Source organism: Podarcis tiliguerta (assembly GCF_965153285.1).
Source record: "Podarcis tiliguerta genome assembly, chromosome: 18".
Classification (NCBI taxonomy): domain Eukaryota; kingdom Metazoa; phylum Chordata; class Lepidosauria; order Squamata; family Lacertidae; genus Podarcis; species Podarcis tiliguerta.
In genome coordinates, this window is record NC_139551.1 from 765,763 (window position 1) to 784,816 (window position 19,054).

The 19,054-nt window shown below is 52.3% G+C and overlaps 1 protein-coding gene and 1 pseudogene across 4 annotated transcripts; one reads left to right on the top strand and one right to left on the bottom strand.

Annotated features, from left to right (window-relative positions):
• Positions 1-1,306: 1,306 nt before the first annotated feature.
• On the bottom strand, positions 1,307-9,415 carry USE1 (unconventional SNARE in the ER 1). 3 transcript variants are annotated; one of them, XM_083421906.1, is made up of 8 exons: positions 9,263-9,415; positions 7,239-7,288; positions 6,410-6,488; positions 5,446-5,598; positions 4,550-4,568; positions 4,035-4,065; positions 3,211-3,373; positions 1,307-3,107 (listed from the first exon to the last, which is right to left on the bottom strand). In XM_083421906.1, the coding sequence occupies exons 1-8, from the start codon at positions 9,377-9,379 to the stop codon at positions 2,925-2,927; spliced, it is 795 nt and encodes a 264-aa protein (XP_083278032.1). In that variant the 5' UTR covers positions 9,380-9,415; the 3' UTR covers positions 1,307-2,924. The 3 variants fall into 3 exon arrangements, with proteins under 3 accessions (XP_083278032.1, XP_083278033.1, XP_083278034.1); XM_083421907.1 differs by lacking the exon at positions 4,550-4,568 and having other exon boundaries at positions 5,451-5,598; XM_083421908.1 differs by lacking the exons at positions 4,550-4,568; positions 9,263-9,415 and adding an exon at positions 7,940-7,964.
• Positions 9,416-9,490: 75 nt separating this feature from the next.
• On the top strand, positions 9,491-18,606 carry LOC310668605 (large ribosomal subunit protein eL36-like; annotated as a pseudogene). The gene is made up of 4 exons (XR_014515512.1): positions 9,491-9,564; positions 14,152-14,245; positions 16,727-16,860; positions 18,512-18,606. The product of XR_014515512.1 is annotated as a large ribosomal subunit protein eL36-like (transcript).
• The last annotated feature ends 448 nt before the right edge of the window (positions 18,607-19,054 follow it).

Consider the following 19,054-nt stretch of genomic DNA (forward strand, 5'->3'; position numbering starts at 1 on the left):
GGTGGGTTTCTTACGGGCAGCCTTGGCGGCAGAGAGCAGTAAATCATGACACTCACTTTCTTCCTCTTTCTTAATGGGGGGGGGGGGTGTAGGTGGGGGGCCACTGAATCTTCCGAGACCGCCCATTCCACACTGCACCTTCCATGCTTCAACCCGACATCTTTTGCTTCGGCATCACCAAAATTGGTGACTTCAAGGCTGGATTGCTGCAATGTGCTCTCTGTGGGGCTTCCCTCGCAAGGCCTTGCTGGGTGTTTCCAAAGCCGATAACCCATTTCAATTAGCATTTCGTCCATTATTATCTTGTTCAGAGTTTTAACACCCCCCCCCCCCAATTGATAGTCATTGCTTTGGCTTTCTCATAAACCAGCTTTGGATTATTATTTTTAAAAACTGTATATACTTTACGAAATCAATCCCCACCCCTGCCCAACTAATTTATTTCTACCTTTGTATCCCCTTTATCTCGCCTCCCAAGGAGCTCGAGACCAGTGTGTGTGGTTCTTCCCTTCGCCAGGCTATCCTTGCGCCAACCTTGCGTTGTGGGCCTGAGAAGCGACTGGCTCGAGGGTCGCCCAGCGAGCTTTGTGCCCCGAGGGGAGACCTGAACCCTGGCCTGGCAGGAACCCCCGGTGCTCTTAACGGGCCCTCCCTGCCCCCCATCTCAGTTACAGAGGCCTATCTCTAGCACGGTGGCGTTTTCTGAAGACCCAGAAAGCCCCATCGTTCTGCAAGCCCAGTTCAGTGGCACCCAACCCCGAAAAGGAAGCCCGCTTACCCAGAGGGCAGTTTGAGGGCCCCTTCTGCCTGCCTCTTGGCTCTCCCCACCGCTGCCCCAGCCCTCCAGGACCCACGGCCTGGAAAGTTCCCCCGGCCAGAGGATATCCTCCTCCGTCACCAGCCGCTGGCACCAAGAGCTTGGGAAGCTGACCCCTTGCTGGTTCCTGCGAGCCTGGGAACGCCAAGACGGCTTCTGCATCACCGCACCCTCCCTTCCCGCTTCCTTCCAGGCGGATGAGGATCCTGCCACCTTAGGTGTGAAGAGAATGAAGGGCTTCCCAGAAGTGTCCCTCGTCCGAGGCAGGAAGCGCCAGAGGCTCCCGTTGCGGCAGAGGCATCTCAAGCTGTCCCTCCGCCGGCAGGACACCTGCTTGGCAGGCAGAAGGCGCCAAGGCGTCTCCGGCTAAGCCGCCTCCCACGGAGGGGAGTTCCGCAGTTAAACTCTCCGCCGCTGAGCCCCACGTCAAAGGGGGCTGCCCCCCAAACTGCCCCGGCCGCACGCACGAAAGAATCACACCGGGGCAGCGAGTCGGATTTTGTTTTTAATGCGCGAGTGGCGGCAGGCAGGCTGGCTGGCGATGCATCACTCGGCTCCCTCCCTGGCAGGGCGAAGTACATTTCCCGTGCGGCGGGGGGCAAGCAGAGGCTCATCGCTTCGGCGCAGGGAAGGGGGGGCGACGCAGAGCCCCGACGTTTGGGCGGCCAAGGCAGTGCCTCTGCCCCTGGGGGGACTGCGCCTCTCCTGGCCCACCTCCCAAGCTGAAGGTGTGCGCTTGGCAAGTGGAGGGGCGAGGCCCCCACTGGCGCCTCTTTCTGCAGGTGATTCACCGCCGCTGCGAGGTGGGGGCGCCTTTGCTCTCAAAATGGGGAGGTGCCTCCAGCAGCCCTCGTTCCCCCTGCTGTCGCTGTGGCACATGCAGTCTAACCCCAGACGTAAGAACTGTGGCCAACCCCCCCCCCCCCGGCCAAGTTGTATTTTCCTTTTGGGCTGGGAGGGAGAAAGAAGAGCGATAGCTGAATGTTTAGGACCTGGGGCTTTGGGGGGAGAAGAACAGGATAGGTGATTTTCTCCCCCCTCCCACCAACCTGCCCCAACTCGTCGGCCCAGAATCCCCCAGCTCCAGAGTCCTGGTTTTCCTCTGCAGGCAGCAGAACCTCATTAGAGGTAAAGGAAACCCCAGCGGCCTCGCATTCCTCCTTCCAGACCGTCCCCAAATGGCAGCTAAGCAGTGAAGGTGCACTTTTGAGGGTCTGTGTGTGTACAGGGTGCTTTACTTGATGTCATCCCAACAGAGACTCGGCTCCCTGCAGGTGGAAAGGGAGCAGTCAGGAGGAAGAAGGAAGGCGAGATGCTCCTGTCGGATTCCCCACTGCCCCTCTCAGGCAACAGAGACCAGGCCTGGTCTGGCACCTCCGCCTCTGCCTGGGGAAGCCAGGCTCTCGGAAGCAACCATACCCAGTCCAGCCCCAGGTCCCAAACGGCTTGAACCCCCGACTGCACTCCCTGCTCGGGCCCAGCTTATGAACTGAAGGAGCCTCCCCACTGTCAACCATACTGTCTCCCCAAAGCAGCTCCCTTCCAGAGAGTGTCTTCAGAGACTCCGTCAGAGAAGCGCCAGGAGCTCCCTTCCCGCAAGTGTCTTCAGAGACTCCGTCAGAGAAGCGCCAGGAGCTCCCTTCCAGAGAGTGTCTTCAGAGACTCCGCCAGAGAAGCGCCAGGAGCTTCCTTCCAGCAAGTGTCTTCAGAGACTCCGTCAGAGAAGCGCCAGGAACTCCCTTCCAGAGAGTGTCTTCAGAGACTCCGTCAGAGAAGCGCCAGGAACTCCCTTCCCGCAAGTGTCTTCAGAGACTCCGCCAGAGAAGCGCCAGGAGCTCCCTTCCCGCAAGTGTCTTCAGAGACTCCGTCAGAGAAGCGCCAGGAGCTCCCTTCCGGAGAGTGTCTTCAGGGACTCCGCCAGAGAAGCGCCAGGAGCTCCCTTCCCGCAAGTGTCTTCAGAGACTCCGTCAGAGAAGCGCCAGGAGCTCCCTTCCAGCGAGTGTCTTCAGGGACTCCGCCAGAGAAGCGCCGGGGGGCCTCGGACTTTGTGGGCAACGGTGTGAGGCGAACCGAGGAGCCGCCAGGTTGCCGCCCTCGGCCTGAGGAATCACCTGAGCTTGGGGAAGATGCGGATGAAGAGGATCATGCTGATGAAGATGAAGCAGACGACGATGAGCATCAGCCAGAGGAGCCAGTTGACGGACTTCTTGGCGTGCTGCTCCAGGCGGTCCGACTCGTCCTTCAGCTTCTCAAAGTTGTGGTCGGCCAGCTTGAGCGAGTGGGACAGGGTCTGCGTGCAAACACTGAGTTACAACCTGTGCAACTGGGGGCGGGGGGCAGGCAGGGGTCTCCACAAGCCATGCTCCCCCCCCCCTTGAGTACCCGCCCCTCACCTGGTTGTCTTGCTTGATCACGTTCTGCGCCACCAGAGTGTTGTTCTTGAGGTTGCGCGCCAGGTGGAGCATCTCCTCGGCCAGCTTCTCCTGGATGCTGTGGTGGTGCTGGAGGACGGCGTCCAGCTCAGCGGCCGACTGCTTCTCGTCCGGGAGGGGGCCCCTGGGGGGGTGTATCAACAGAGAGAGAGAGAGAGCCCTCCTTACATTTGTGCTGGGGGCTGTGCCACTGGTCACTTCGCTCGCCAGGCACACCTACTCCTCCCTCCAACAACCCCAGAGAAGGGGGCCTGGGGCTGGCAGGCCTCGAGGAGCCAGTGGATCTGGGAGGGGGGGCTGCTGCAGCCTGCTCTGGCTCCCCCCCCCCCCCACTGCTTGCCTGGACCACTCGCCCACCAGCTCTCTCCTTCAAGCTGTACTGCACAGCACCACCTGCCTGTGACCAAGTGAACAGCAGCGTGAAGACATCCTGACCTTTTTATTATATAGTAAAGGGACGTCCAACTCCCAATAGACTGCGATCTACTCACAGTATTAAAAAACTGGCAGTTATTTGATCTACCCACTGTCGTTGGATGAAGCCAAAGTTGTCCTACATCCCAGGTCAAAGGATAGAAGATCCTTCTTCCAGCCCACATTCTGCAACTGCCTACCCCCCCCCCCCCCCGTGGGACTGGCACACACTTTGTGTTCCTGGCAGAGCAAGCCAGGACAGCCCCACCCTCCCCTTCCTGCCCCCCACCAAAACCCGGCCTCCCCAAATAGAACAAAGGACGTCTTCTGAGTCACACCGCCCCAGAGCAAAAGCCCCGCGAGACACTCACGTGCGTTTTCTCAGGCTCGTCTCCTCCAGATCTGGGGAAGGAAGGAGGAAAAGGTTTTGTCTGTGTTCATCAGCTGGGGGAGAGGCGCAAAGGAGAGGCCAGAGGCCAGCAGAAGGCGACCTGCAGGCGGACAGGGGTAGAGAGGGAAGGGTGGAGGCACAGCACCCCAAAAGTAACGGCAGGCAGGCAGGGGAAGGAGCGACAGGGACTCCCCAAAAGCTGACAGACAGCCAGAAACAGCGAGCGCCCAAAGGATGGGATGATACAGGGTCCTACTCAGAGGAGACCCATTGAAATCAACAGACATGACTGAACTGAGGCCCTTCCGACTTTCCAATTCTCCCACCCCATGAAAACCGGTTTGACGAGCGACAGAACCGCCCCAAATGAACGCGAGGAGGAGGAGAAAGCAGTTCCGTCGGAAATAAAAATGGATCTCCCAAACTGGGCCAAGTTGATTCCTCAAAAAGACACAAAGGCGCCTTTTGTACGCATGGATGTGGGCAGACACTTACCAGGCAGGCGCGAGGGGTCCTGGTGAAGCAGAAAGATGGGGAGGAAGAGAGAGACAGAGCGTTCAGTGATAGGGGGGAATTGGGGTCGGAGGGATTGGGGCCTTTGGGGGCCTCCTGCCTCGTCGGAGGCTGAGGAACTAAATATGCCCAGGAACAGGGAATGTCAGGCTCCATGTGGCCCTCTGAACATCTCTACCCGGCCCCTGCGACACTCCCCAGGCCACCCCTCTCTCTGGCTCCGCTCGCAGCTGCCTTTAGCTCTTCGGCTTGGTGGACAGTCCCTGAATCAAGTGACTTTCCTCCTTCCCTGCTCTAGGTTGTCTTCCGAACTAGCCAGATATCTAACTGGGAATCAACCGCAGCCAGTCCATCCTTTGCAAAGTCAGACTTGCCCCAAAATGGCAGCCAGATACAGTCGTCCCTTGGATCCCAGACGCCTTGCGAGTCAGATGTTTTGGCTCCCGGATGCCGCAAACCCGGAAGCAAGCGTTCCGGTTTGTGAACGCTTTTCGGAAGCCGAACGTCCGGCACAGCTTCCGATTGAGCGCAGGAAGCTGATTGGAGGCCGTGCCTCGGTTTCCGAACCATTTCGGCTCCCGGAACAGATGTAAGTTCGACAACCGAGGTCCGACTGTATCTGTTTTTGTGACTGCAACCTCGGTTTAAGGAGCCATTGGCACCCGGCTGACGTAGCTAACACTGGTTCCTGGAAGGGCACCAAAGGATTCCCCCACCCTGAACTTGGCCTGTCCCTAAAGACAGAAGATGCCATTGGGGGAGACCCCACACAGAGAGCCAGAGCCGAGGTGAAGGAAGCAGCGAGCCCAAGCGACCCCCCAGGGGGAAGCGGCGAGAGGATCCGCCGCCTCCGCCAGCCTCGGCCGGTGAGACATAACTGTACCAAGAAGCTCGTTCCTCATCTCGCCCGTGTAGCGGGCCTTGGTCTGTAGGTGCACCGTCTTGGTGGCCGGCGTCCTCTCCTTGGCGGTGGTGGGGGTCCTCCCGGGGGCCAGGAACTGGTTGGCCAGGGCCTTTTCGGACGACGACGACTGCGGAGGAAGAGAGAGAGGGAGGGAGAAAGGGGCTTGCAACTGTGATAGGATTTTTATGGTCTTAGATATATGGTAATGCTCATAAGTGTGCCAACCAAGCACGTACATAGATCAGCACAGGAAGACCAACCTGGAACCATTTTGATTCCTAAACTGAGCAAATGTTTTCTCTGGAAGGTCAAAGTGGGAAAACTCCCCATTGTCTCTTTCCTCACAAATCCTGTCTTAAGGGTATGTCTGTGTTTGAATAGGGTGTGAGCCTGTGACCTGGCCCAGGAACTAAGTATTTATCATTACAAAAGACTGGCCAGGCTCCCCAGGCAATCCTATCAAGTAACCTGCCAGACAGGAGAAAAAAAACGTTCAAATTTCTGTTTAGACTGCCTTTTCTGTGGCGTAGGTGTGATGTATCTGAGGGGTGGTCTTCGGTTACACCCCTTCTGTGATGTATGTCTGATGTTTCTGGGGGTGGTCTTGATCTACAAGGTGACAATTTCAAAAGTCTTTATAAGGCCTTGCGCACCATTTTTCTGGGTCCCTCCTCTCTCCTGCGGGTGAGGGGAACACCCTGTGGCAACAGATCAATAAAGATCAAGCTTACTAGCTGCTTTGCTTCTCAATATTCTCTGGTTGGCCTCTGTTATTCTCTCCTACCAATAGGGAACCTATGTAAGGACTCTAAATGGGCTCTTGGATACCCCATAAGGGAAAAGGGCCATTTTTGTTTACAACCCGACGACGCAGCCCGGCCTTCTGCTGTCGGGGAGAAGGACCACCACGAAGGAAGTCCGCACACCAAGGGCCTTACCAGCTTGTCTGCTTCCAGCAGCCCCTTCAGGAAATCCACCTTGCGGGAATATTCGTTCAGCACCTCGGGAGCAGGTTTGCTGAAAGGGGAACATCGGGACGTTAAGGAAAGTGCCTGGATCAGGCCGGTGGACTGCCTGGTCTCTGGCATCCCTGCTCTCCCCCTGCCTGAAACCCAATGGTCCGACGTGGCAGAAAGCAGTTTCCTCTGTTCCTACATCTGTTTTGCTAAGAGTCTGGAGAAGGCCCTTGAGGTCAACAGTGTGATGCAGCAGCAGAAAATGCGAGTGCTGCTCTAGGCTGCCTCAAGGGAAGTCTAGTGTCCAGATCAAGGGAAGCCATAGTACCGCTCCATTCTGCCTTGGCCAGACCCCACCTGGAGCCCCGAGTTCAGTTCTGGGTACCTCCAGAGGAGACTGACAAGCTGGAGGGCGTTCAGAGGAGGGCGGCCAAGACGATCAAGGGTCTGGAGACCCAAGCCTTGCAAGGAACGGTTGAAGAAGTTGGGAGTGTTCAGCCTGGAGAAGAGGAGACTGAGAGGAGATATCTGAAGGGCTGTGTCACATGGGAGATGGCGCAGGCTTGGTTTTCTCCTGCTCTGGAGGGCAGGACTCGAACCCAGGCCTTCAAGTTCCAAGGAAGGAGATTCCGACTAAACACCAGGAAGAACTTTCTGAAGGCAAGAGCGGTTTGGAAGGGAAAGGGGCTCCCTCAGACTCTCCTTCTTGGGGGTGTTTAAGCAGCGATTGGAAGCTTTGGTTGGGATTTCTGCCTTGCAGAATTCTATGGTTCTGAGACCTCTGCAGATCCCACCAGGGAAAGGAACTCACCTGGAGTGTTTCTTGAGGTCCAGGAGCATCTCTTCCAGGGCAGAGACGTACTGGGAACGAAAGAGAGGGAACTGGTGTGAGCAACACTGGACCAGAGCCTTCTTCAAGCAAAGGAGCATTCGGTTGGGAGATGCCACAGAAACCCGCCTTCAGGTAACCTATTTAGGGCATTTAAAGGGGCTTTTCGTGGCCGCACTTCTTCACAGAGAAGTCAGGAGGAAAATGTACAAATGCTAAAAGATTTAGAAAGAAAAATTCAGGTAGCCACGAGTTGGGAGGGAAGGAGGTCGACGTTTCAACTGAATCAATATCATAGAAAAATGTTATGGTATTTTAATAATATAAAATGGAAACTTAATAAATATTGCATTTTAAAAAAAAGATTTGGAAGAATCTGGTTTTATTTCAAAATTTAACTGGGATAATTGTGTGATTTATTTTGTAAAACCATCCCCCCCCCAAAAGGGGGTGGTCAGGCCAAAGGGGGCCCAGCTGGTCCAGCCCTCCTGTCCTCCCAGTGGCCGGCTACATGCACCAGTTTGCACCAGTTCCAGTTGCAACTGGAAGCAGGATTTGACTGTAGCAGCAGCAGCAGCATCTCTCCCCGCTTGCAATTCCTAGCAGAGTGTTAGGACTTAAGGGACGTTCCAACGGTGGAGGGAGACCGCGAGGGGACAGCAACCCTCTGGCTCTGAACGGACCCATGACGTGGCAGGTTGATAGGGTGGGGGGGACGGAGAGGCTGGCCCGTTCTGTCAAAGTCCTCCCACGGCAAAGCTGGAGCGGAGCCCCTTAGGCCGAGGGCGACACCCAGTGGCGACCGTGTGGCAGGTGGCAAGACATTCCGTGAGATTGCCTTCCACGGCCGGAAGGTTGCCAGCGCTCCAAAAACCTTCTGAAATTACAACCTTCTAGTTAGGAGTGCCACCAAGACCCCCCCCCCCAGCTTAAAAAGGAACTTAAAAATGGAAAGCGTAATGCTGGTGGTCAACAAAAGAGGTTCAAAGACCCTCTCAAGGCAAAGCTAAAAGAAATGGAGTATAAACACTGACAACTGGGAAACACTGGCCTGCGAGGGCTCCAGTTGGAGAACAGCCTTGACCAAAGGTGTCCTGGGCTTTGAAGAAACTGGAACACAAGACGCGAGGGAGAAATGTGCCAAGAGGAAGGCACGCTTGGCAAACCCTCACCGGGACAACTCCCACCCGGAAACCAATGTCCCCACTGTGGAAGGACGTGGGGATCCAGAATTGGCCTCCACAGTCCCTTACGGACTCAATGTTAAGACCGATTTTATGGAAGACAATCTTACTTGGCTAGGAGGGATCGAAGAAGTTGTGTGTGTGTTTAAAACCACCTCTCCATTTTTGCTACAATATGATATGACCTCAGAGATTTTCTTTGCGTTTTCAGATTCCTTGTATCTGTTACACGGACGTAAGGCCGAGACTGGTAGCTGGAATGTGTGATCTAATGCAGACATGCCTTAGATCTTGTGCCTTTACGTTCTAATTTGTACTTTAAAAAAAAAAATACCCATTGCTATGCTGCTCCATGAACTTTTTTGAGCCGCAGGGCAGCATAAAAATTAGTAAACAACAAAGCACAACTGCTGATAATAATTGCAAAGACTGTTTGTAAATAATGCGCATCTACTTGTAAATTTACGCTGAGCCATTTAAGTGATCTTCAGACTTACTGGATTTGAAGTTGTTTATAATCTAGGAAAGATTTTTAAATTCTTTAAACAAGTGAAAGTATTTACAATTGTTCTTTTTAATTCTTAAAATCCTGAGAGCATATGAAATTGCGTATTATTATTTTTTAAAAACCCCAATCTGACACTGGAGACCTGCGACCCAGGCAGGCGGCCTCCAGGTGCTGCTGTTTGCAGGGAAAGCTGCCCCTGCCGGATGCCGGCCTGCCAGGCGCCTGTCCAAAGGGGGCGGCTCCCCGTGATCCCATAGCAACCCCGCCCTGCATTGCGGGTCCCCGCCCCTCGGCCCCCGCCGCCGCGCACGGACCTTCTCCAGGCGCCACTCGTCCGGCCCGCGCCGGTCCGCCGCCAGCGCCTCGCAGCGGCTCAGCAGCCGCACCAGCTTCAGCTCCGCGCGGGGAACCGGCATCACCGCCGCCGCCATCGCTGTGTCAGAGCCGGGAAGGAAAACTTCCGGGTCAGGACACGGCCTCTCTGGGAAGCGGCGTCTCTCTGGTTTCCTCCCTTTCCGGCGGGCGGGGCTGGGTCGCGCAAGCGCACATAGGCGCCGCATCCACTTCCGGCGTCTCTTTCTCCGGCGGGACCTGGAGGGAGCAGCAGCGGCAGCAGGTGAGCTCCGGCGGGGCGGCGAGGCGGAATCCGCGGCCATCCTCCGTGGCGGGGCGGCGGGCGAGGCGGAGGGGGGCCCGGGGGAGGCGAGGGGGCCCCGGGCGAGGCGGGACGGAGGGAGGCGGCTCCCCATGGGGCGCCCCTTCCAGGGCCAGGCTGGGCGCAATGGAGACCCCACTAGGCCAGGGAGGCAGACCGAAAGAAATGGGGGGCGGATGACGCCGAAAGGGCCCAAAGGACCCGAAAAATCAGAAATCTGCAGGGCCAAAACTTTAATAAGGAACTGGGGCAGTTTGTAAGTTTATCTTAAAAAACCACCGTGAACAGCTCATTTTTTAAAGAAATATATATGCTTTATTGGTTGAAAACTTTATAGCAGAAAAGTACAGTAGGCAAAGTGAGAAATAAAGAAATAAGCAATTATTCATACTTTTAGAAGACGTCTGAAGGCAGCCCTGTTTAGGGAAGCTTTTAAGGTTTGATGGGTACAGTATTTTAATATTTTTCTGGAAACTGCCCAGAGTGGCTGGGGAAGCCCAGCCAGGTGGGCGGGATAGAAATAATAAATAATAATAATTATTATTATTATTCCTTGCTTTGTGTATACATTTGTGATTAAGATTTTTACAAGGCTTCCGATCTTCTCCTTTTGTTCCCGAATCAAATTCCTTAAATACCCGCTTAGACTTTAGCTTCTCCATGTTATTTGACTTACTGCCAGTTTTATTTTATAAAAATAGCCTCATTGCACATCGAAGCTCAACCAATGGATTGATCTTTGGGCAATGTTCTTTTATGTAGGCTCTGTATATATCCCATCCCATTGCAAACTGTTCCACTCGTTAGTGGGATTGCAATTTCACTTGTAGCGGGATGATGAGCTGTGGATATACAGGGGGGGGGGAGTATTTGATCCCCTGCTAAATTTGCCCGTTTGCCCCCTGGCGAAAAATTGACCAGTCCATAATTTTAATGGTAGGTTTATTGTAGCTGGGAGAGATGGAATAACAACAGGAAAAACCCCAGAAGACAAAAGTCAGAGATTGACTTTTCATTCTAATGAGTGAAATATTTTATCTGTCTAGAGAGCCCCATATAGAGCCCTTAAGCGGGTTCCCTTTCCGTAGGCCTTTTAAAATGTTTTTTTGGGTTGGTTTTTTTATTTATGTGTTTTGTGGTTTTATAATATCTTGATTTCATCATGCGAACCGGCCTGAGGGGCCCCCCCCCCCCATTTATAGGGCGGTATATAAATTCAATAAATAATAAAATATTATTGAGAAGCAAAGATGCTAGGAAACTTGACCTTTATTAAAGGAAATAAACAGTTACAGTCTTTGATCCCCTGCTAAATTTGCCCGTTTGCCCCCCTGACGAAGAAATGACCAGTCCATAATTTTAATGGTAGGCTTATTGTAGCCGTAGCCTTGTAGCCCAGTCCAGCCTTGGGCGGGTCTACAGTTTTGTCCCTGACATCCTTGGACAGCTCTTGGTTGTGGTGACTATTTTGGAATCTGCTGGATTGCTTGCTTCTGTTGACAGGCGTCTTTTGGTACTATAACGAGCTGGGATGACAGGTAAGATCTCTCCCTTACAGAAGGTGCTTCTGATCTCAGCTTGTTACCTGCAGTGAAGATACCAGGTAGCCTGACACCTGGCTGGTTGAGAGGGGATCAAATACTTATTTCACTCATTAGAATTCCTGTTGTTTTTCTGTCTCTCAAAAGTCAGATATGGATGTGCATTATAATGAGTGAAATAAATATTTGATCTGGTCTCTTCTCTGTGTGTAACGAGCTGAGATTAGAAGCACCCGCTGCAAGCTCTTGCCTGTAATCCCAGAGTTTTGTAATAATGGTAATTTATGCCTTAGTTGAATTTTCTGGGTAGCCTGGCCATTCCTTGGAGATGGTAAATACTTACCGTATTTTTCGCACCAAAAGACGCACCGGACAATAGGACGCACCTTGTTTTAGAGGGGGGAGAACAAGAAAAAAAAATTATCCCCCTCTCTGCCCAGCGCCCCTTCAGCGTAGTGGCAGGAGGTGCTGCGCAGAGAGAGGGAGAATTTTCCCCCTCTTGTTTTCCCGCTCTAAAACAAGGTGCCGTTTAAGGTGCGTTCAGGCGGCTACCTTGGAAGCCTGGAGAGCGAGAGAGGTTGGTGCACACCGACCCCTCTTGCTCTCCAGGCTTCAGGTTCCTTTCAACCTGCTCTATGGGGCTGGCAGGGGGAAGCCCACCACCAGCCCCAAAGAGCAGGTCAGAGAGCAGTGGAAAGGCGCAGCGGAGAGGCTGCTGCCATAGCCGCACGTCACTTCTCCGGCTGGGAGAGGGTTGCGCGGCTATGGCTTCTTTAGCCCCACGCGCGCTCTCCCGGCTGGAGAGGTGACGGCGGCTATAGAGATTCCTGCTATAGCTGCCCGTCACCTCTCCAGCAGGGAGAGGGTCGCGGTGGGGGGGGGGCTGCTTTAGCCCCGCGCGCACTCTAAAGGTTCCTGCACGTCACCTCTCCAGCCGGGCGAGGGTCGCGGGGCTATGGTGCGAAAAATACGGTAGTTCCTGAATCTCTTGCGCATCTTGGTAGTTTGCTCAGCTGAACAGATACTTGCCAGACTGTATTTTGAAAGGGAGGTGTAAGCCCCTACAGTCCAAATGGAAAGACAATTATTATTGTTCCCATTTCCTTCCTCCTTGCAGAGAAAGATTTGGGGTCAGTTTGGGAGAGTCCAAATAGCTTCCGGATTGCTCTCCTGTGGTTTATATACTTATGTGTGTGTTTGCCTGGTACATTTATGAACGTTTTATTCTACATTTGAGACCTTAGAATTCTTATAACGGGGGGGGGGGTGCAAGGGTGCAAACAAACAATATTTTATTATTTTTATTAAAGTTTTTATTGTAATTGTTATCTTTTCTGGTGTATTTGATCCCTTTGCAAAAGATGACTTAGTACTTGGTGGCAAAACCCTGGTTAGCAATTTCAGGCGTTTCTTGTAGGCGGCCCCCAGGTTTGCACACATCCCAGGGGGCGTTTTGTCCCACTCCTCTTTGCAGATCCTCTCCAAGTCAGTAAGATTTCGAGGCTGATGTGTAGCTACTCCAAACCTTCACCTCCCTCCACAGATTTTTGAAGGGATTAAGGTCCAGAGACTGGCTAGGCCACTCCAGGACCTTAATGTGCTTCTTCTTGAGCCACTCCTTTGATGCCTTGGCCGTGTGTTTTGGGTCATTTTTGACCCATTTTCAATGCCCTGGTATGATTGCTTGCTTCTGTTGACAGGTGTCTTTTGGTACTGTAACGAGCTGGGATGACAGGCAAGACCTCTCCCTTACAGCAGGTGCTTCTAATCTCAGCTCGTTACATACAGTGAAGATACTGGTTGATAGGGGATCAAATACTTATTTCGCGCATTATAATGCACATCCATCTGTGACTTTTGTCTTCTGGGTTTCTGGGGGTTTTCCTGTTGTTATTCTGTCTCTCCCAGCTACAGCAAACCTACCATTAAAATTATGGACTGGTCATTCCTTTGTCGGGGGGCAAACGGGCAAATTTAGCAGGGGATCAAATACTCCCCCCCCCGCCGCCCCTGTAAGGGAGATATAAAAATTTGGATTGTTGTAAAAGATGCAGAAGGAAAGAGTTAACAATAAGACCCCCAAAAGGGAGGAGAGAAGTCTGGGAGATTCTTGGGAATCTTCTTTTTATATAGTATGTTGTGGTGTGATTGTAAATTTTAATGTGGAAAATCAAATAATGGGGGGGGGGATAAAGAGGAAGAGATGACTATGCCCTATGGAACTCCTTGCCACAATGCATGGGGGTGTCGCAGGCCTAGATGGCTTTAAAAGGGGACGAGAGGGGAAAGGCACAGATAAAATCTAGTCCAAAGGGTCACCCAGTTGCCCCAAAGCCATGCTTCTCAAACGGGGGTTCCCCGCGACTGTTGGACTACAAATCCTATCATCCCTGAACTCTTGACATGTTCAGTGGCCAGGTCTTGTGCTGCTAGGATTGACACAAGTGCCACTGAAGGTTTGATAGTCATGTTCTGTGCGCTATCATGCTTCGCTGTGGCCATAATAAAAGATTTGGAGTTGGTCGGTCGGTCGCTGACCACTGGTCCTGCTGGCTAAAGATGAGATGGAAGTTGTAGTCGGACAAGAATCCTTGCTTGAGAAACGCTCCCTCGCCATGGCTTCTGGTATTATTCAGCCGCACAGCTAGGAGCCATCATTGCTCACCGCCTCTTCCTCTCTGAATGTGTCTAATGTGTTTTTATTATGTATTTTGCGGTTTTAGATCTTGATTTTATTCTGCCCGAAGACCCCCCGGGTATAGGGCAATTAATTTCAATAATCCTCTTTGGAAGCCACCCAAGGCTACAGCCGTCACTGGCTCCAGTGGCAAGGAGTTCCACAGGTTAACTGTCCGTAACTGTGGCTGCCCTCATTTGGAGAATGCAATCAGAGCCACCTTCAAATCCTTGCTCAGCCCCAAAGGGTGGCCTTGGCCTCTCCTGCCTCACAGGGTTGTTGTGCGGTGAGTGTAGATGTGGTAATAACAACCTTTCTTTCTCTTTCTAGCCATGGCACTCCGCTACCCGATGGCCGTGGGCCTGAACAAGGGCCACAAGGTGACCAAGAATGTGGTGAAGCCACGCCGTGCCGACGCCGTGGGGTGAGTTTGGGGTCAGGGGAAAAGAGGGGTGGGTTGCTGGGCTCTCACTCTCTCAAACTCATCTGGGATCCTGTAAAGCAGACACCCCCAAGCTCAGCCATCCGGATGTTCTGGGACTCCAGTTCCCATCATCCCTGGCCACTGACTGGTCCTGTTAGCTAGGGATGATGGGAGTTGTAGTCCCAAAACGTCCAGAGGGACAATTTTGGGGGTGCCTGCTGTAGAGGATCTGCAACTGCCAGGCAAGTGTTTCCTCAAACTTGGGGTCCCCAGCTGTTATAGACTACACTTGGAAATGCTGATATTTATTATTCTATATTGTTTTAATGAATGTTGAATGTTATTTTATTTGTATATTGTATTCTGCATATTGTCTTATTTATATGATGTTAGCCGCTCTGAGTCTGGCTTTGGCTGGGTAGAGCGGGATACAAATAAAATTTATTTATTTATATTATTTATTTAACCCCCATCATCCCCTGCCCACCGGTCCTGCTAGATCGGAACGATGGGAGTTGTAGTCTGGCAACGGCTGGGGACCCCCAAGTTTGAGAAACAATGCCGCTTAAGCTGACAGAATATTCGCAGCTTGCAGACTGAGAGAGCAATAAGAACTTAGGTTTAGAGGAGATTGGAAGACATTTAATGAATTTATAGGGGAAACTGTGTATACTTGAAAACGCAGCATTAAGATAAATTCAACAGTGTAGGTAAGCTTGGTGGATGCAATCATGGAATACTGAATGGTTTAGTTTATGTAAAATGGGCAGGGATTTATGATGTGCAAAACGAACCACGGAAAGAGCAGGAGGGAAGTCATTGATCTTTGAAGGACATTAAAATGAGTATTTCAAATTGCTAAACAGAAAATTTAATGTGTGTGCCTCCAGAGACTTAAAACAAAACCGGTGTTCTAGTCTTCATGACTCTGAACAAAGGCCCAGTTGAATAGGAGCCTTAAACCAAGTTGCCCACCCGGCCCTCTGTTCACAGTGGCTGCAGTGCTTCCCATTGCTCTCAGGATAAATGCTAAAAATATTGTATTTTTCGCTCTATAGGACGCACCTTGTTTTAGAGGGGGAGAACAGGAAAAAAAAAATTCTCCCCCTGTCTGCTCAGCGCCCCTTCAGCGAAGCGGCAGGAGAAACGGAGCCCCTTCCATTTCCCCTGAAGGGGCGCTGCGCAGAGATGGGAAAACGGTGCAGCGCCTCTCCAGCGAAGCGAAGCCTGGAAAGCAAGAGGGATTGGTGTGCACCGACCCCTCTCGCTCTCCAGGCTTCGGCGAAAGCAACGCATCAGGCATCAGCCAGCTATCCCCTTAATTTTTGGAGGGGAAAAAGTGCGTCCTATAGAACAAAAAATATCGAAAACGTTGGCAGCGTTGATAAATTCAGCAGTGTAAATAAGCTTTGATGGATGCAATGATTGAATACTGAATGTTTAGTTTTTGTGAAATATGCAGGGGTTTATGATACATAAAATGAGCCATGGAGAGGAAAGGAAGTCCTCAATATCTTAAGTATGTTAAAAGGAGTATTTTGAATTGTAAAACATGAGAGTTAAAACAAATGATATAGACAGTGGAACCTTGGTTGTCGAATGTCTCCATTGTCGTATGTTTCGGAAGCCAAATGTGCCGTGTGGCTTCCACTTTGAGTTTCCCTATTGTGTTGAGGCTTCCGCTTTCAGAACAGTCTTCTGGAATGGATTATGTTTGAAAACTGAGGTTCCACTGTGTGTGTGTGTGCACGCATATATGTATGTACCGTATTTTTGCTCCATAAGACGCACACACATTTCCCCTTCCTTTTTAGGAGGGAAAAAGTGCGTCTTAGGGAGCAAAAAATACGGTTCTTGCTGGCTTTCCCCGAGGAGGGAGAAGGGCAGCCCGTCAATCCTTTCTCCCACCTCCCGGAAAAGCCAGCAAGAGCCACTGCCAGGCTCTGCTCAGCACTCCCTTTCGTCCCTCATCCCGCTTTGCTGGGAAGCCAGCAGAACAAGAGGCTTTGTGCAGCTAGCACAGGGTTTAAAGCAAGAGCCGCTTACAGGCTCTGTGCAGAATCCCCCCCCCCTTGCTTTCCTCCTCAAAAAACTAGGTGCGTCTTATGGAGTGAAAAATACGGTGTGTGTGTATAAGGGGAAATGTGTGTGCGTCTTAGGGAGGGAATGCAGGCTGCGTGGCTATCCCAGAAGCCAGAACAGCAAGAGGGATCACTTTGCAGCGCTCCCTCTTGCTGCTCTAGCTTCTGGCTTAGCTGTGTGAAGCCTCTTCAGGGCACAGGGAGCCTTCATCCTGCTGCCCTGAGGTCAAGGCTACATGGGGCTATCCCTGGCTTTTGCAGGAGGTTTAAGTGTGTGTGTGTGTGTGATGAAGAGTTGTGCTCTGGCAGCTTGAGTTAAACTCAACAGGGCAAAAAAACACCAGAAACAATTATTTTCCCCCACTGTCTTGCTTTAATTCTTGCATTTTTTCTCTTCCAGCGGCTGACAAACACACCAAGTTCGTCTGTGACATGATCCGGGAGGTGTGCGGCTTTGCCCCCTACGAGAGGCGCGCGATGGAGCTTCTCAAGGTCCCCAAAGACAAGCGAGCTCTGAAGTTCATCAAGAAAAGGGTGAGTGCTCTGAAACTGGGCACGGGCCAGGAGGGGGGAGCTGCAGGGTTATACTCGAGTCGAAGCTTGACCCACCTAGTTTTAGAACAGAAAACTGGGGAAACTTGACTCGAGTATAAGCCAGTTCACCACACCACAAACCTGGTGGTGGTGGAAGAACAAGCAGCCCGAAAGGAGCAGTTCCTCCTCCTTGCCTGCCCTTGCAAGAGGTGGGACAGGGCTCCTTTCGGGCTTCTTGTCCTGCCGCCTCACTCAAGTATAAGCAGAGGGTGGCTTTTTCAGCATAAAAAATGTGCTGAGAAAGTCGGCTTATACTTGAGTATACTGTATTTTTCGCTCTATAGGACGGCACTTCCCCTCCAAAAATGAAGGGGAAATGTTTGTGCGTCTTGGGGAGCGAATGCAGGCTCCTTGGCTATCCCAGAAGCCAGAACAGCAAGAGGGATCACTTTGCAGCGCTCCCTCTTGCTGCTCTGGCTTCTGGCTTAGCTGTGTGAAGCCTCTTCAGGGCACAGGGAGCCTTCATCCTGCTGCCCTGAGGTCAAGGCTTCATGGGGCTAGCCCTGGCTTTTGCAGGAGGTATGTATATATATATATATGTGTGTGTGTGTGTGATGAAGAGTTGTGCTCTGCCAGCTTGACTTAAACTCAACAGGGCAAAAAAACACCAGAAACAATTATTTTTCCCCACTGTCTTGCTTTAATTTTTGTATTTCTTCTCTTCCAGCGGCTGACCAAACACACCAAGTTTGTCCGTGACATGATCCAGGAGGTGTGCAGCTTCGCCCCCTACGAGAGGCGCGCGATGGAGCTTCTCAAGGTCCCCAAAGACAAGCGAGCTCTGAAGTTCATCAAGAAAAGGGTGAGTGCTCTGAAACTGGGCACGGGCCAGGAGGGGGGAGCTGCAGGGTTATACTCGAGTAGAAGCTTGACCCACCTAGTTTTAGAACAAAAAACGGGGGAAACTTGACTCGAGTATAAGCCAGTTCACCACACCACAAACCTGGTGGTGGTGGAAGAACAAGCAGCCCGAAAGGAGCAGTTCCTCCTCCTTGCCTGCCCTTGCAAGAGGTGGGACAGGGCTCCTTTCGGGCTACTCGTCCTGCCGCCTCACTCAAGTATAAGCAGAGCTTTTTCAGCATACAAAATGTGCTGAGAAAGTCGGCTTATACCTGAGTATACCGTATTTTTCACTCTATAGGATGGCCCTTCCCCTGCAAAAATGAAGGGGAAATGCCATCCTATGGAGCGAAAGCAACGCGAAGCCTCCAGAGCATGGAGGGAGCGCTCCCTCTACACTCTGGAGGCTTCACGTTGCTATCCCTGGAGAGTAAGAGGGGTTGGTGTGCACCAACCCCTCTTGCTCTCCAGGGATAGCCGCCTGAAACCAGGAGAGGAAGACTCTCCTGGCTTCAGCAGAGAGGGAGAGCTGCGCAGCGCCCCTTCAGCCAAGCGGGAGGAGTCGGCACTTCCAAGCTGGTGTCAAGGTAGCACCTCACACTGAACTCCTCCCTCCGGGGGGCGGGGCTGTACATGTGGCCCCCGTAAGTGCACACAATGTGTAGAGCAGGGCCTCCCGAACTTCGACTCTTTTCAGACTATGACCCCCCCCCCCCTTCGGGTCTGATGGCTTCTTTTTTGCTTCCGGCAGGTGGGCACTCACATCCGCGCCAAGAGGGAGGAGCTGAGCAACGTCCTGGCGGCCATGAGGAAAGCAGCCGCCCAGAAGGACTAGCGCCTCCCTGTTCCCCCCAATAAACTTATTTCAAAGAAATAAATCTGGAAGCGTCATCTGTGGGGATGGAGGAGGGGTGTTACCATATTTTTCGCTCTACAAGACACAACAAGAACCACAGACTCGCTCACTGCGGCTCTTGCTAGCTTTTCCGGGAGGTGGGAGAAGGGACTGAGGGGCTGCCCTCCATCCTCTCTCCCCCCCCCCCCCTGAAAAGCTGGCTTCCCAGCAAAGTGGGATGAGGGACAGAAGGGGTCCATAAAGGCTCCCTTCCGCCCCCTCATCCTGCTTCGCTGGGAAGCCAGTAGAACATAAGGTGCTGTGCAGCTTGCGCTCTGCTGAATTCAGGCTGCGCAGCACCTTATGTTGGAAAAAGTGTGTCTTACAGAGCGAAAAATACCGTAAGCTGGAACCTCTGTTGTCAAACGCTTGGGAAGCTGAACAATTTGGTTCTGCTTT